A 16,349-nucleotide genomic window follows, 5' to 3' on the forward strand; every position below is an offset into this window, starting at 1 on the left:
GACAGCAGAATGCACAAGAAGGCGAGGGACAGGAAAAGAATTCCGAGAAGGAAAATGAAGCCCATCCGAACGACAAACACAATCCAGAGATCATCAGTCCTCATGGCGCTAATTTCGATGACGACAACACTACCACCACACAAAAAATGCCCGTTTCTTCAAATACATCCAACGGCACATCCAAAAAGACACAGGTACAACAATCATGGGAAGGGGAAAATCCTGTACACGATAAAACCTCTGAAAATGATAGTCATGCAGTCCTGGCAATTGGCGCTAATTTAGTTGACTTGGAAAAGGACTAACACTGCTCAAATGACTGCTCAAACTCAAATGATCATGACAGAAAAAAGAACCTACAGCGTTAAGGACCAGAGAAAGCGGAACTGAGCCGTTGGATATGATGTATGGAACTCATTAAGTCTTCGGCTACAACAGAAGTGAAGATGACATTGAGATCATCACGCCAAAAATTGGCCGTGGTGACGAACTAGAAACGCATCAATAATTTGAAGAAATGTCCCCTCGAAAGATAGACTACGATGATTATTTGGCATCGATAAGACTTTAAGGGATTTGATTTTCCTGCATTATATTTTGGTTATAGGTGAAACCAGAATTGTAACAAGCCGGCGAGCTTGCAGTATCTGGTCCTGAGGCTTGGCAGTTCTTGATTGACCAACTAGAGCGCGGGTAGCCAGATATGACGACATGATTGATCAATCATGTCTTCATATCTTTCGCCGCCGTTCAAATATATGATCTTTCATATATTCACTTGTACATTTCTGTAGAGCTAACATTGAGCTTATAGTTTTGTTTAATTAAGCTCAGTGCATAACACGATAAATGAATTTGTTTCCCATCAAGCCTTCAAGCAGTAGTTTTTATTTAAAACAATCGCAAGTCGTTAGGCGAGTGATTTACAAGCTATTTTCGTGTTCTCTCGACATCCCGCGTGGGTTTATAGCACCGGTATACTCAAAGAAAGAGCGGTCTGATGCGTGAATATAGCATCGACTTGAAAGAGTTAAAAACATGCACAGAAACCGACACTTAGCCTCACGCCCCCTCAAAAAATGTCAACCGCTGTAATTTTCCATCACATAGACTTAAAAAACCAACCTATCGATTTTTTCTGATGCAATATGATGTTCTTAATATTGAAAAGCTATTCCGTAGGTAGTCACTGACATGTTTTAGTTTGAATATGTGCTGAATATACTCAACAGTCAAGCATGATTGTTTTATTTTGCATTGTAAAACGTAAAGGATTTCACCGTCAAGACGTGATGTTCAGATTTTCTTTCGGGATTGGGGTTTTACTGCTCGTCTCATTATCTTCATACAACTACAGATGTTCTTATATCATTTTCATGGGACTGGCCATGTCAGCTATATAGCGTCTTTTAACCGAATTAATTAAGTGCCAGATGTGTCTATTTGTGCTCTTTTTCTTTGCATAGACTCGAATGTATTGTTTAGATGGCTAGAAGTAAACGGAAGCTCTGTCCCCGCAATCGATTAAAGCAACGATCCATTGTGAGAGCGAGAAACTTTCAACAAAAAACAAATAAATAGCAAAGATTCATCACGGATTAAAAAAGAAAAAAAAAACGATGAATCACTCTCAACAGGTTAACCTGAACAAAATGTCTGTTCCTCATCTAATAGGCCATTTCCGAAATACCTTTAGCCTCTTTCTCAAAGCGAGTCTTAGTGCCCATCCTTTCGTATGAAAAGGAGATTTCATTCGCACGCAAATCAAACTCATTTTCATATGAATGGTTGTGCACCAGGCCTGGCTTTGACAGAGAGGCTGAAAGCAACTCGGAAATGGGCTATTGTCTTAAGGGAATAACCAGCCGATAACTGAGAGAAAGTAGGGCTTACCATCTGTTGAGGTGAAATTTATAAGTGAAACTGGAAGTGTCTCTTCTATTTTGCCTTCCATGTTGATGGCATCTTGAAGTCGAGTGATTCCATGATAATAACGGTGAAGAAGACTGACGGAGAAATCGGCAATGACGCTTCCCTGCCTTGAAGAGATAAGAAAATTGAGATGAAAAGGAGGAACTTGATGAAACGTGGTAAATGTGCCATTTTGGAGAGCAGGGATGGCGCAGTGGTGAGAGCGCTCTCCGTCAATGTGGCCCGGGTTCGATTCCGGCCCGGTGCCATGAGTTTGTTGATGGTTCTCGCCTTGCTCCACGGGTTTTTCTCCGAGTTATCCGGTTTTCCTCCTTTCGCAAAAATCAACAACTCTAAATTCAAATTTGATCAGGATTAGGGGCCCGAATGGAAACCAGCTAAGTTTGACGTGCCTCCGAAGAAACAATTTTTCACGAGAACACATTTTAACAAAAAATGCCAAACCTCACTGACTTCGCCCTAATCATTAAAACGAAAAAAATTACTTTACTCCTTACCTAAAGGAAAAATTCCCGACAGCGGACACCGCATTCTCACCCATGATATCTCCAACCTAGCAAAGAAAGAAACTGTTTGCTGTCCTTTTATGATTGGCTAATTAATCCCAGAATAACCTTATCCCGGCATAGTCAATCGAACTCAATTGAACTCACTCAAAAATAAATAAGCAATGGAACTCGATCAAACGTTTCATTTCCGAGAACTCTAGACTTTTGTAAAACCAGTGTTAAAAATCAATAACACGTTTTTCGTGGCTCGGGTTAAGTCGGTGGAAGATGTGCTTTTCGTATTTGTGAGACCAAATAACACGATCTTTGTTGAAGTGAGTTTATTCACCGAACTGGCACAATCGCACGTAATCCATTGGATTGTGTTCGACTGAGTTCGGTGGCCGAATTTAATCGAACATAATGTTATGGATTGAGTTCGACTGGGGTCGATTTATTCGATTTATTCGATTTATTCGATTGGTTCGGAAATCAAAGTCACACAAAGTTCGGTGTTCGATTTCGTTCGACTGCCCACCAGAATCTAATTCAATCCACGGGTTGAGTTCGATTGAGTTTGATTTCCGAACTATGTCGGGTGTTATAACAGATTTATATAGGTTTCTGACTGTTTTAAACATGGTGCAATAACAGCGCGAATCTGATGTAAAATAATTGGCTAAAAAGTACGCACAGTGGATATAAAACTTTCTCGGTGTTCGGCAAGAGACTTTCGCATCAAACGTGGGCCTTGTAGGTGTTAAAAGATTGTCAGCATTCCCTGTGTTAATTTGAAAAGGCGAGACATAACGTGAAACATTTTCAAGGACATACATGTAGCCTAACATAATCCTCTTGCTCACCGCAGACTGAATTTTCAGGATCAGGAGGTCCCTCTTTCCATTGCTCTTTCCAGTTGCCAGACTCTTATCCCACTTCTCTGACGTAAGATTTACTGTTACTTTGAACACAATATCTGTAGAATCAAGAATTTGATTTTCATTAGTTCTGGAATGGCCTTGTTTGACTTTATGATCGAATACGTTTTCTTTTCTAAAACGCCCGATACATTAAAGAAAGTAAAGATCAACTAATTCAAAAATGCAAAAAGGATACTAACACAAAGCTACGGACGGTTTCTGAAAGTACTAGCTCAGTTCTCTTCTAATCGTATACCACGCACTGACATTACTCATCTACAGACTTTATTTGCGATGTTCTGTGATTTACAAATTAGTTCTACAAGGTTATGTACTAGCAAAGACATGACACGTGATGTTGAAGTCCGAAAATAAAGAGGAAAATTTCTCTGTTACGGTTTACTTTGTCAGTGTAGAAAATGGCTAAAATAAAATAGATATGTATGGTACATATTCAGAGCTATTGGACTAATTCTCTAAACCTTTTGTTCAGCAAAGTTGTTGTTTGATAAACTTAAACAACCTGATATTACTAAAGAATCATACAACTAACCTGGGCATTTTTGAGTATTGCATGCGATGGACTCCGTACTTGGACCCAGACTGATGCAATCCCGTCCACCGTGGGCAGGAGGGGGATTGGTGCAATTTCGTCGTCTAATCAGCATGCCTCCCCCACAGGTACGCGTGCAAGACTCGAAACCAGTCCACTCGCTGTATCCACCATGAATGGGGCACGGGAAGGTGTTACACGGTTGCTGGTCAGTTTCGGGACCAAGACTCGAGCAATTTCGGCCACCATGTTTCGGAGCAGGCTCGTTACATTGTCGAGATCTTTTTTGTGTACCCCCATTACACGATTGTGTACATTCAGTGTAGTTAGACCACTCACCGTAACCTCCATCAATAGGACATGGCCTCAAGTGGCACTGTTGCAAATCGATATCCGAGCCGAACTTGGAGCAGTTTTGACCCCCAAACTGAGGCACAGGATTAGAACACTGTCTCGTTCTCCGAGCAGTGCCATTACCACAACTCTTGGAACATTGGCTAAACTCAGACCATGATGAATAACCACCATCTATTGGACAAGGACGCTCATTGCACGTTTTTACCTCCATCGCTGGTCCTATTTTAGAGCAATTCTTACCCCCCAACTGAGGCACAGGATTCGAGCAGTTTCTAGTTCTGAACATAGTACCAATGCCACATGATAACGTACATTCTGTAAAATTTCCCCACGATGAATACCCACCGTCAACAGGACAAGGAAAAACGTTACACGACCGGATGTCTATTGAAGGTCCAAATGAAGAGCAGTTGTTTCCATTGTACTGTGGTTCAGGTTCAGTACAATTCCTGTATCGCGTCATTGTACCATTTCCACAGCTTTCGCTACAAGCACTAAAGTTTGACCAAGACGAGTAGTTTCCATGAATTGGACATGAAAACACATTACAATTACGCACTTCTATTAAGGGCCCTATTAAAGAACAGTTTTTGCCTCCATGTTCTGGAGTAGGATTTGAACAATTTCTTGACCTTGTTTTTGTCCCATTTCCACAACTCTTGCTACAGACAGTGAATATTGACCAAGAAGAAAAATTGCCATGGACTGGACAAGGAAATAAGTTACAATCTCTAACTTCTTTTGCAGGCCCAAAAAGTGAGCAATTTTTTCCGCCATGTCTTGGCGTAGGACTTGAACAATTTCTACTTCTTTCCATGGTGCCATTGCCACAGCTCTTGCTACAAACACTGAAATTGGACCACGATGAGTAGTTCCCATCAATTGGACAAGGGAAAGTGTTGCAATTTCTAATTTCGATTGGTGGTCCTAGGAACGAACAATTCTTCCCGTTAAAATGCGGAGCAGGATCGGAGCAATTTCGCGTCCTTGTCATTGTGCCGTTAGCACACGTTCTAGTACAAGTACTAAACTTTGACCAGGGAGAATAATTCCCGTCTACAGGACACGGGTCCCAGTTACAAACTTTAATCTCAATCGCTATTCCTGTGCAATCTTTTCCACCATGCATGGGAACTGGATTAGTGCAATATCTTGTTCTGTTTTTAATACCAACTCCGCATGATCTAGAGCATTCACTAAATTTCGACCACTCGGTGAATCCACCGTGCACAGGGCACCACCGACGCAAAACACAATTCTTTACATCTTCAGCGGCCCCAAGATTTGTACAATTGCTACCTCCGTATTTAGGTTTTGGATTAGAACAAAAACGCAGTCTTTTCTTTATTCCTATTCCACACGTTCTTGAGCAATGGCTAAATCGCGTCCACTGCGCGTAACCGCCATTTATCGGACAATGGTGAGTATTACATTTACGCGTCTCTGTATGTGGTCCCAAACTCGAGCAGTCTCTTCCACCGAGCTTCGGTTCAGGATTAGAACAATTTCTAGCTCTCTGCTGTGTGCCATTTCCGCACGATTTGGTACATTTGCTAAATATAGTCCATTCACTAAAGCCACCGTGTATGGGGCAAAGATTCGTGTTACAAATCTCAATTTCTATACTTGATCCCAAATGTGAACAATTTCTTCCACCATGCCTGGGTTGAGGATTGGAACAACTTCGATTTCTTTGCCTCGTTCCACTTCCACAAGAGACCGTACATTGAGAAAATTCCGTCCACTTGCTATAGCCTCCGTTTATGGGACATGGTTGTGTATTGCAATCTTTTACTTCGAGTCCTAATCCCAAATTTGAACAATCTCTACCTCCGTGTTTAGGTTTGGGATTGGAACAATTTCGGGTCCTTGTTTTGATTCCATTGCCGCAGGTCTTGCTACAGTTGCTAAAAATTGACCATTCTGAATAATTTCCATGTGTGGGACACTCCGTTAGAAAACACGATTTCGTTTCTTCCCCAGCTCCAAGAGTGGAACAACTCCGACCGCGATTTTTTGGTGAGGGACTGGTACAGTTTCTGATGCGCTTCATCGTGCCACTACCGCAAGATACTGAACAAGGGGTGAATTTAGACCATTCGCTATAGTTGCCATTCACTGCAAGACAGAATAGATTTTAGACATAAAAATACGAACATGTGAGGTGCTAAAGATAGAGCAGCGGACCTGGGTTATGCATAAACTTCCCTTTCGTCTATCTTCTCGATTTGCAAATTTTACTCGTATGCCACGCTGTGGAACAGTATATTATCATAATACAGTATAAACCCAATGAAGGGAACGAGTTAAATTTCCGGTAAAGGAAAACTACTCATAAGGGTTGTCATCGGCATAAGAGGCCCGCCAAATTGTCGAGCAGACCCAATATATAAATCCGTCTGGATTCGCAAAAACATAGCCACAGAATTTGACTTGTTAGTGATAATCTTGATACAATTCTGTCCTAGAGCTAGCCTTCCACAAGGCTTATAGTGGTTCAAATAAAGGAAATAACTCTCCTGTATGACGTTTAAGACCAGGAAGACTAAATTTACCCTCTTTTCATTGAAAGACGAATTGCACAATTGCCTAGTCCATTGCACGTCTAAGCCCTAAATTGATGTGGCTTAAGCTCTCTGCTGTCTGAAGCAAGCACAACATTATCGCCGCAGTGTAAACTGCCTACTATTGCGGGGCTAAATGTCGACCCGTCTACACATCTCAAGACCCTTTAATGTACGATAATGGACGACGCTTGCTAACAAATCGTTAGACTTGCACCTTCATTGGACTTAATGATGTCCTCGGGCAGACTTCCTTTAGACAGCAGTTATAGAACGCTCATTCGGTCGGCTCCTTGTCAGAGTCACCGCGCGAACTGAAATTCAGACGAGTGTAGCCTGGACTAAACTTAACACCAAATGAAAAGGGGAGGAGGAGGGGGGGGGGGGGGGTGATAATTAAATAAATAAAAACATAGATAAATAAATGAAACATGCAGCAAGAAGGTCTGTAAATTTCATACTAGGTAAGATTTGCAAGCTGCTGTCATAGCGAAAGCAGAAATAAATAAATAAATAATAAATTAATAAATAAATAAATAAAAAAACACTTGATTTAGTCTTTAATACTGATTTCATAAATCCAGACATATATTTCAACTGGATGACCCAGAAAGGCCGAAAAAATGAGCGTGTATAATTTATGTCTTTCTAAAGCATCTGGAGTTAAACTAAGGCATTCCCTGATCATTTCGGATAATTCTGTGCCTATATATGTCTGAATTTATGAAAACCGTGTTGAAGACTGCACCAAAATAGCGGGCATGGTTTGGAAAATTGGGGAGAAATATAAAAAGATATATAACTAAGCAGAGAAGAAGATTCAGAGAATAAGTTTTTCGCTTACAATTTGGTGGATCTCCCTCCCTGTGGCGAGGGTGAAATTAATGTTAAAACGAGTCTCAATATTTATCCTTTTAGGACTAGGCACTAACAGAAGTCACATAAACCTATTTCCAAATATCTAGAAGCAACATAACCAAAATTGTGCAAGTATGTCGCTCGTAATGACCGTGCTAATTTTCCCCAAACTGGCTACTTGCTACTTCTTTCAACGTTCTTTCACATTGTTAAAATACTGTTTTGATTTTTAATTTCATTATAAGGTAAACATTTGGTAACATAACGTGAAGTATTGTGGTATAGAGTGTCCTCCTTGAAACGTTTATTTCATAGCGGTGGCTTAAAAGATTTAAACGGATTACCGCAGCGCTCAATGTTGCTAAATCTTGGCTGGATAAGGGGCTTTTATGGGATTACACATTTAAAGTTTAACGAGACTTATTTAATGAATTAGTGAATCAGTAGAATACTGCTGGTCCTCGGCTTCAGTTTCTAGCATTATTGAACTGATTCGAATTGAGCGACTTGTTTCTCAAATAACGAAGGAATTAAAATTCATGAAAAGAAAAACTCAGCAGTGGTCCATTCAGAATTTCATGGTGAACGAAAAATCGTTTTGGCTATGCATTCACCTGCTTTTTAACATAACCCATTCTCACATATTGAATGCCCAAAGTCAACTTTCGTCAACCTCACGTTGGTTGCTTACTATTATTAACACCTTTTTTTTGTGGAAATTGAAAACCAACAGCCTTAAGTTTTTGTCAACAACAAAGTTTATTTGGATTTAATTTTCATTGAGCTGATGAACGCAACAAAGGGACTCACCAACCTGACCGAATTTGGAACGCCTTGCACAGCGTGTCGTCTGACACTGTTCGATTCCAAATGGCGAACTCGTCAATCATCAATCTCATGTTTTTCCTCTTGGCATGGCTTGCTCCTAAAATCAGTCGTGATGCTTTATCGTCGTCTAGAGGAGTAGCTTTTTCGCTTTCGTTGATAACCTTGACTATGGTGCAATTTAAGTAAATGCTCAAAATGCCGGTGTTGTTGTCCCATTTAAGTGCGACGTGATTCCAATGGTCGTTGTACCAGTCTTGCATCCAGTCATATTTCCGATGTAGAGTGTTGACACTGAAACCGACATTCTTTTTCAGACCCCTTCGTGTCCAAAACGTAAAGCCCCGAGAGAAACGATGCTGTCCCAGCTGTAAAATAATTTTGTTGCCTTGGAAGTTTGGAATCTTCATCCAGAACGCGATGGTAAAACCAGAACGGCATGTTGCAGGCCTGTTCAGACAAGAACTCGGTAAAACGCCAAAATCTACGTAAGTTTCATTTCCCTTTAATTCGAGAGCAGATCCAACAAGGCCGGAAACGGTATTGAAGTCTCCTTTAATTCGACCATCGTTAGATCCAGCATAGTCTTTGGCAGTTCCGTTAGAGATGTCTTCGAAAGGCCAGTAGTGGACGGAATTTGTGTACCATTCGCTAGCTTTGAGAGAAAAGAGCGAAAGCAACAGTTTAAGTGATGATAAGATTTTCATGTCGGAATGGACCGGCAACACTATCAGCAAGACGCTCTTAAATAAGCTTTTCAAAATTCAAAGTTAAATTATTTAAAGTCACAACCTTATTGTCATGCAAACGAAACTGATTGCTGTCACAGAAGGTCGTCAGCAGGTTTAGATGGAGCGAACTTCTTTTCAGAGCGTTCTAGAAGAAAACTATTTCTCTTTGTTATCGTAACCGAAATTCAATCGCTTCGATTCGTGAGAAACCTACCAGGATAATTTTGTCACTGTTGGCTATCAAAAGCTCTTTGAGATTTGCTGTTTCTGTTATTTAAATTTTTAACAATGTTCTGACTGCAGGTGCAAGAATATACATACAAAGTCAACGCGCTAAATCAACACAATCTTTCGTATTCAAAAAGTGGACTGAGTTAAATTTCATATTTACTTTAATATAACGGAAACCAATTTCTTTAACTATAAATTAAAGTCACTTAGTGAGAAGAAGATATTTGCAATGACCAACATAGCAATATGAACAAATTACGGTGCGTGCAACGACCCCCTAAGATTAAAGCCTATGGTTTGAGGTTAGTTTACACGGAAGTTTAAAGTTTTCCTGTTTGTCTTGGCGCAAAAGCAAGACTTAACCATGTGTACTTAAAATTCCCCATTATATTATAGGATTTGTTTTATACTGTGGCTTGTAATTGGATTCAAGAAAAGGCACACTTTTTGTGGTTTTTAAAAGAAAACAACTGGGAAAATAATCACTTCGTTTCAAATTCGCAACAATTGTAGTGACTCGACAAATGGTCGAGCAAACTTGAAACATACTAGGCAGAAACCATACATCTACTAACATAAGCGATTAAAGGCCAAGGTAACGAATTTATTAACTTCTATCAGCGTGACTAGATAAATATGACTTACAGTCGAAATCTTTTGTGAATTAATTATTCAATGATAATTTTTCAGCCCAAGGTAATTACAGCACTCTACAAAGTGCACAATACTAGGTAAATTCTCCACGAGCAATTGAACATGAACATTCACTATGTATTAAATCAAACTTAATTTTTTTTTTTTTCTCTCGTTGTGTCAAACAACAGCAAAAAAGAGCAACTTTGCTCTCGGCTTTTATTTCACTTAAAAACGAAGCCGAACGAATTGCTAATTCAGAAAGATGCTGTTTTTGTTTTGAAAATGCAATTTAGCCCTGCATTTCATAAAGACCGAACAAATCAGCAGAAAGAGAAAATCGTTAGGGGGCAATGTTGTTAAAAAGATACCAATAAAAGAAAACTATGCAAACGGATTTTCATTATAAATTAAAAAACGTAAGAAACGTTGGCTTTTTTACTTTTATTACTCATTTTTGAAGGATCGTAGTTTCTTTTTTATATCGTAGTCTTCTTAATATCACAGGAACAGCTATATTTAACTCCTTTAACATGCGATTTTAATTAAAAATACTCCGGAAATTCGAAATTCAATAATTCAAGTATGAACGAAATATTGCTGCACTAAAATAAATGAAAATATGCCTTGAAGTGCTTGCTTTTTTCCACAAAAGAGATCAAAATATCTAAACAGTCAGGGGCAGAGCAGGAAATGGAAGCATTGGAAGCAGTGTTGGTCAGAAAACAAAATAACTAAAAATAACACTCTAATTTAAGGAATCATATGATTTACCTTGGTCTATTAAAATAGCCGGGAAACTTGGACAAGCTTGGGTTTTGAGGAAATAAAATATTACGTCGATGGTGATTTAATCAGAAAGAGAGGTTTTTAGTAATTTAACACATACGAGTATGAATGAAATATCACTTTATTAGTGAAAGTGAAACCGTCGCAGAAACCTTTGTAATTTCCGCAAAAGATAACGCTCTTGTGAAAAATAATAGAAGAACCAAGTAAATAATTCAGGTCTTTAAGCAAAACAACTCAGTGGTGCAGTCTGAGTTTAGGAAAGAAAACATACGGCTTTATTGATCTAAGACAAGGAAGAATCATGTAATGTCATATTTTAACCAGCAGTAAAAATAACGGAATCATGTTTCGCTGAAGCAAACTAACGCATTTAAATAAAGCATTGTACCTCACAGCATGCATATTGACAGTGGGGAAGCCATGATATAGTTTTCTCTCTTTTTGTTTTGCCTTAAAATGATAAAAGAATATAATTCTATCCATATATGTTCCACTATGAAGTTATGGATAAGAGGTCGAGTAAAACATTACTACAAATATGCATAAGTCTCAAATCAAAATAGTTCATAGCCGTGAATTAAGCAAAAAGTGTGTGTGCGTCCTAATATGTCTTTTCTGCATAAGTTCCGTATTTTAACAATTTCCTAGGAGGTTTTGAAGGCGTGTAATCGCGGGAAATCCTTTTTCTGAAAGAATACAAGTGGACCCGAATGGGTTGTGTTTAAGTACGCTTTGATATTGGGTTTTAGATTCACAGCTCTTTTCTTATCTTGCTTCTATTCGATTTTAGCATTTACTTTTTTCCCTACATCTTATTGCAATGAAGCTACGTGAAAAACAACAACAAAAGCAATTCCGAACACTTTGCATTTTAAGGAAAAGGTTGAAGGGTGATACTGCTTTGGTGTATATGTACTAATCCCATGTAAGAGATACTTTATTGGCGGAGATAGGACGATTCACTGTACTGCGTTCCATCGTCATGCAATTGGCAGTGTGAGATTTAAAAACTGGGGTACTCGTTTGCCATTTTGTGGCCAAAAACTGTAAGACCTGAAGTGACGAAAATTTCTCCGCTATCTGATCAAAAGAAAGCCTACTTTCAACCACTCCAGTTCCCCTCCCGCTACGTGTACACTACCGCTGAATCCGCCCATGCATAAGAATTAAATAATGATAAAATCATGTTAGCCTTGAAGATTGTCCTTCTGTAAGATAATGACCGTCTTGATTAAAGGTTCCGACTACGGTCCTATCGTAATTTTTAAAAAAGCTGTAAAGGTGCGGTAAGATCTGCCTCCTAATTAATCAGTGTCAGTGGGAAATATTACTTTTTCTTATCAATAGGCCAGGTTCTATATCTTAATATTCTGACATGGCTCCAAGGCTTTCAGGACAAAATTGCAATTTTGTTAAGTTTTTTTTGTCCATCAATTCCCAAAAGAGACTTGAATACAAAGAAAACACCATCAAATATAGAAGTCCTGAAAGCCTCCGAGGCATGTTAGAATATTGATATATCGAGCTTGGCCCTTTGTCGTGTGTTACTTGAAATGCTAATTTGGAACTTATCGATACAAATGAAGATCTCCTATTTGTGGTTTTCATTTTATTTCCCTCATCTGCCCTTTGACAATACAATTACACTGCAAGGCGAACTTTTGTGTCCAGCCTTCTTTAGGTAAAGAGGACCGTAAGTGCTTTCTCGACAACAAAAAACTAACTGCAGTAACTCCCTAATGTACAAATTGGAATATCAGAATCTTTATGTTCCAGTAGGTTAATCTTCGGTTAAAATCACTGCCTACGGACACATCGAAAGCTAATATTTTAAACTTGATTAAGTTTGAGTTGCTGCAATAATAGTTTGGTTTATTTGTTTGATCCTGTTAAATAATATCGCACCTGGGCTTTGGCTATTTCCTTGAAAAGCAATAACGTCTTTTTATTCCATCTCTTTCTGATCTTTTAGTTTGGCAATCGCGAACAAAATTCTATTTTCAATTTTTTTAGAGTGAATTGGAGTCAAAATGCTCTCTTGCTTGCAATCGTTTCAAATCACAGCGCAGTTAAGTGATCGGGTACTATCTACCCTTGCCAAGCCTGGCATCGTTTGAAATTAGCTAAATTTTACCAATCGAATATGGAAAATTTGTTCCTGGGGCTTTCATTAGACGTATTCGTAATCAACTGTGAATTCCTGCTAATATGTCTCGTTTCCTTGAATACGGGCTCAATTTCAAGGCCATTCATTACCAACTTGTTTTTGTAAATAAGCGGCTTGCTGTTGTAAAACCCTGCAGCAAATACATACAGTTTTAACATAATGTGTATTTGAAGTGCCATACGAAGATTCTTGGGTGGTGCAAACGATCTATAGCTTTCACTTGAACCAGACGTTCGAAAGCTCTTTTGCTTAATTTTTGGATTGTTTATTAATTTATTTCTTTTATTATTACTTTGCGTAATGTTCGTCAATTCTACAATTTCCTCTTTCACGTACTTGACGTTGCTTGAACTGGAAATCTCACTACTTGGATTATTACGATATTTGCCGTTTGCAAGCACCTCCCTTTAACGAAACTTCAAGAAACATTACTGTTGCTAAGTTTTTGTATTGTCGACTTGATCTATTGTTTTGAAGAAAGGTGAATTTTTCCTGAAGGTTCAAACATAAATTGCATTAAGCTTGTTTTATTTTCAGTCTGTGTGAAGTTTCGAGCTCGGAATTTCTTTCCAACGAATGTCTTTTTTTTTTCGTTTGACAATGTTTTTACGTAAAGGAAGGAAATGAGAGAGCAAAAATTTCAAAACCTAAGCGACTAATCGTTTTAAATGATTTTTAAAATGGCCATGCTCTTTCAGATAATAACTTGAAAACCATAAATAGAGAAGGAGCGTCATTCTTTCTGTTAAATGCTTCTAAAGGATAACATCTTATATGTTAAGCCTGCCCCAGAACAACGATATTAAACTTACCTTTCAAGTACAGTAGCTTGCGGCCATTGCTCGCGACCTATAGGAGAGAAACCAAATTCGGGTTTTCGACTGAGAAACACTGCAAACTGAGACTAAGTAAATGATATTCCTGGGTATACATAACAATTGTAACTTGTTAATATCATTACCTTCTCTCTAGCATGTCTCTGTTGGATACACAATATGCAAACTTGAAGAACCAAGATCAACAATGTACACATTAGGTTCCAAGGCTAACGTTAACCTTCGTCGAGAAAATGTAAGCTTGTCGCCTCGCAAGCCCTCTCACAGGGGCGAAAACGCACTGAACGGTGCTCTGGGTTCTTACTCAGCCTACTGTTTCTTACATGGAGGCCGAATCCCGAATGAGTCAGTTCTATGGATGCCCTATACTGTGCTTTATCTTGTTATCTTATCTGCACCAAAATACTTCAAAGAAATGCGGGAAAATGGAAGCGAATGAACAATTTAAAACTGTAAGCGTCACTCCTTCATAAATCCAGCGGTCCGACAAGTGATATTTCATCTATGAACATACACCTGTTTGGGGTAAACATTAATGTGTTATCATGCCTTTAGGCCATGACATAAAAATATGTACTCATCGGAGTCCCAAGAGAAACATTGACAAAAATTAGCATTTAAAAGGCGAAGAACAACCTCAGACAATGTAACTATGTTATGTTATGTAAATTGCTCTTGGCTCTCTATTGTTCTGCTGTTTTCTTTTTTTAACACAATCATTCTAGATCTTCTAGAACAGCCATTAAAATTTAGTTTTCTGTTTTGGATATTTAGGGTCCCGTTTTCATTTCGCGGTCGTGCACATTTCAGGTACTCGCGACGTCGTATGTTTTTGTTGCTTAATTTCGCAGAAATCAAAGATAACGCGTGTTGTTAACAAAACAAAATATTGCCTTGGTTCGTTATCATTCTTTGTATTCATGTTGCACCATAAGTTTAAGCTATCTCTGCCTTTCTTTCTTTTTCTCTTTCTATGAACCTTCCCTTCGGGAAAGCCACGTATGTTGTATGTTTATATTTTCTAGCTATTCAAGTGTCTTACTGTGGCCACAAATCACCTCTAAACACGGCGTGCGCTCGGTTTAATTAACAGCTAATGGTGCATTACCATATTACTGTCATGCCTAACTCTTTTCACGACTACATTCATAGGCAAACACAGAAAGATGCCAGGACATTTAAAAATACTGTTTTGCACGTGAGATCATATCCTCTCACTAGTTCGTTCTTCCGAGATTTCAGTGCAAATTTCATTTATTTTACTTCCTTTGCCCTGACAAAAAAGAGTGGAGCAGAATTGCATAAAACCGATCAATTGAAGCATTCACCGAAGTTCATGAAATGCATGGTAATTATTATAAATCCTCTCACTTGCATGATTTACGGAAAATCTACATACGCCTTCTCATCTACTAGAACATTTTCCCAGAACTTACGTTGTAAAAACGCCGCCACATCTAATTTCAATTAGCCGTGATAGACAATGTAATTCAAACTGAACGTCCTCAAAAGTCGAAAAATCACCAATTTTACATCCAAAAGGATTAACATACACGCCAGAACGAAGACTGCTTTTGTCGCCGTCTTGTTAATAATGTATATAATTGTGGTTTCGTTCTTGAGTCAATTTTGAATAATCTGGTTTGGTTTTAATTATCGATCGTTCAGTGGCCTAGACGCCCGTTATCTCTCTTTTTTTTTTTCTCTTTTGCGGTCCAATACTTGACAATTATCCCCTTTACTCGTGAGCTGTCATGATTGTATACAAAATAATTCATTTGATTACCGCCAGGCTATAACGGCCTGTGATTTAGCTGCCATGGATCGAGGAATATTTTCTCTATGTTATACTAGCTTAGAGCATACTGACAACACTGAATTTTACAGCAATTTACAGATTAGCGTGTTTATAGAGCTTCTATCTTGCCGAAAATTGGCCAAAATAATGTTTATACAATATATAATAACAAAACAACTGCGAAAGAGCAAATGTAAGATTAAAAACTTCCTTCTGGTCATTACTAAAAACGAGTGATTCCAGGATGTTGCAGCTTAACTGAAGAGTGCACGAGTTTTGCAGAAGTGTACAAAAAGCGCGGGAACTTTCCTGTCGCCGCGCCGCGCGGGCACTCTTATTTTCTGATCCAGGTAAACCTCTTCCGGTCGTCGAAGATGCCGAAGCGAAGGTATCGTTTAAATTTGTTTTCGATTATAAATGAAACTTTTGGTAGTAGTAAACAATTTGTGTTTTCCACCTTCTTAAGAAATCCATACTTTCGCCGACCGACCAAATTCGGTAAGCCAAAGGGCGTCGTTTTCGACGAAAATGAAGTTGAAAGGTACAAACTTGATCTGCATTTAAATTTTTGGTTTCGTAAGGTTACTGATTGAAACCAAACTTTATTGGTTAAATTTGATTATTTGGTCGTAAAATTTATCTTAGAACCCCAGAGGAAGAGGAG

General features: G+C 38.7%; 1 protein-coding gene across 5 annotated transcripts in view; it reads right to left on the reverse strand.

Moving 5' to 3' along the window:
• Positions 1-16,349, reverse strand: part of LOC110041943 (uncharacterized) — a 69,011-nt gene that overhangs the window by 21,970 nt on the left and 30,692 nt on the right. For 4 of the 5 annotated variants that reach the window (XM_089296432.1, XM_089296434.1, XM_089296433.1 and 1 more), the window contains 6 exons: positions 13,864-13,900; positions 8,487-9,152; positions 3,894-6,368; positions 3,284-3,396; positions 2,430-2,485; positions 1,894-2,039 (listed from right to left, as the gene is read on the reverse strand). In XM_089296432.1, the coding sequence (XP_089152558.1) occupies positions 1,894-2,039; positions 2,430-2,485; positions 3,284-3,396; positions 3,894-6,368; positions 8,487-9,152; positions 13,864-13,900 (3,493 nt within the window). Of the gene's footprint in view, positions 1-1,893; positions 2,040-2,429; positions 2,486-3,283; positions 3,397-3,893; positions 6,369-8,486; positions 9,153-13,863; positions 13,901-14,012; positions 14,470-16,349 lie in introns of those variants that run through there. The other variant, XM_089296431.1, reaches the window with a different exon arrangement.

The sequence above is a fragment of the Orbicella faveolata genome, unplaced genomic scaffold, assembly GCF_042242905.1.
Source record: "Orbicella faveolata isolate gen_17 unplaced genomic scaffold, um_ofav_v1 contig_27, whole genome shotgun sequence".
Taxonomy (NCBI): Eukaryota; Metazoa; Cnidaria; class Anthozoa; order Scleractinia; family Merulinidae; genus Orbicella; species Orbicella faveolata.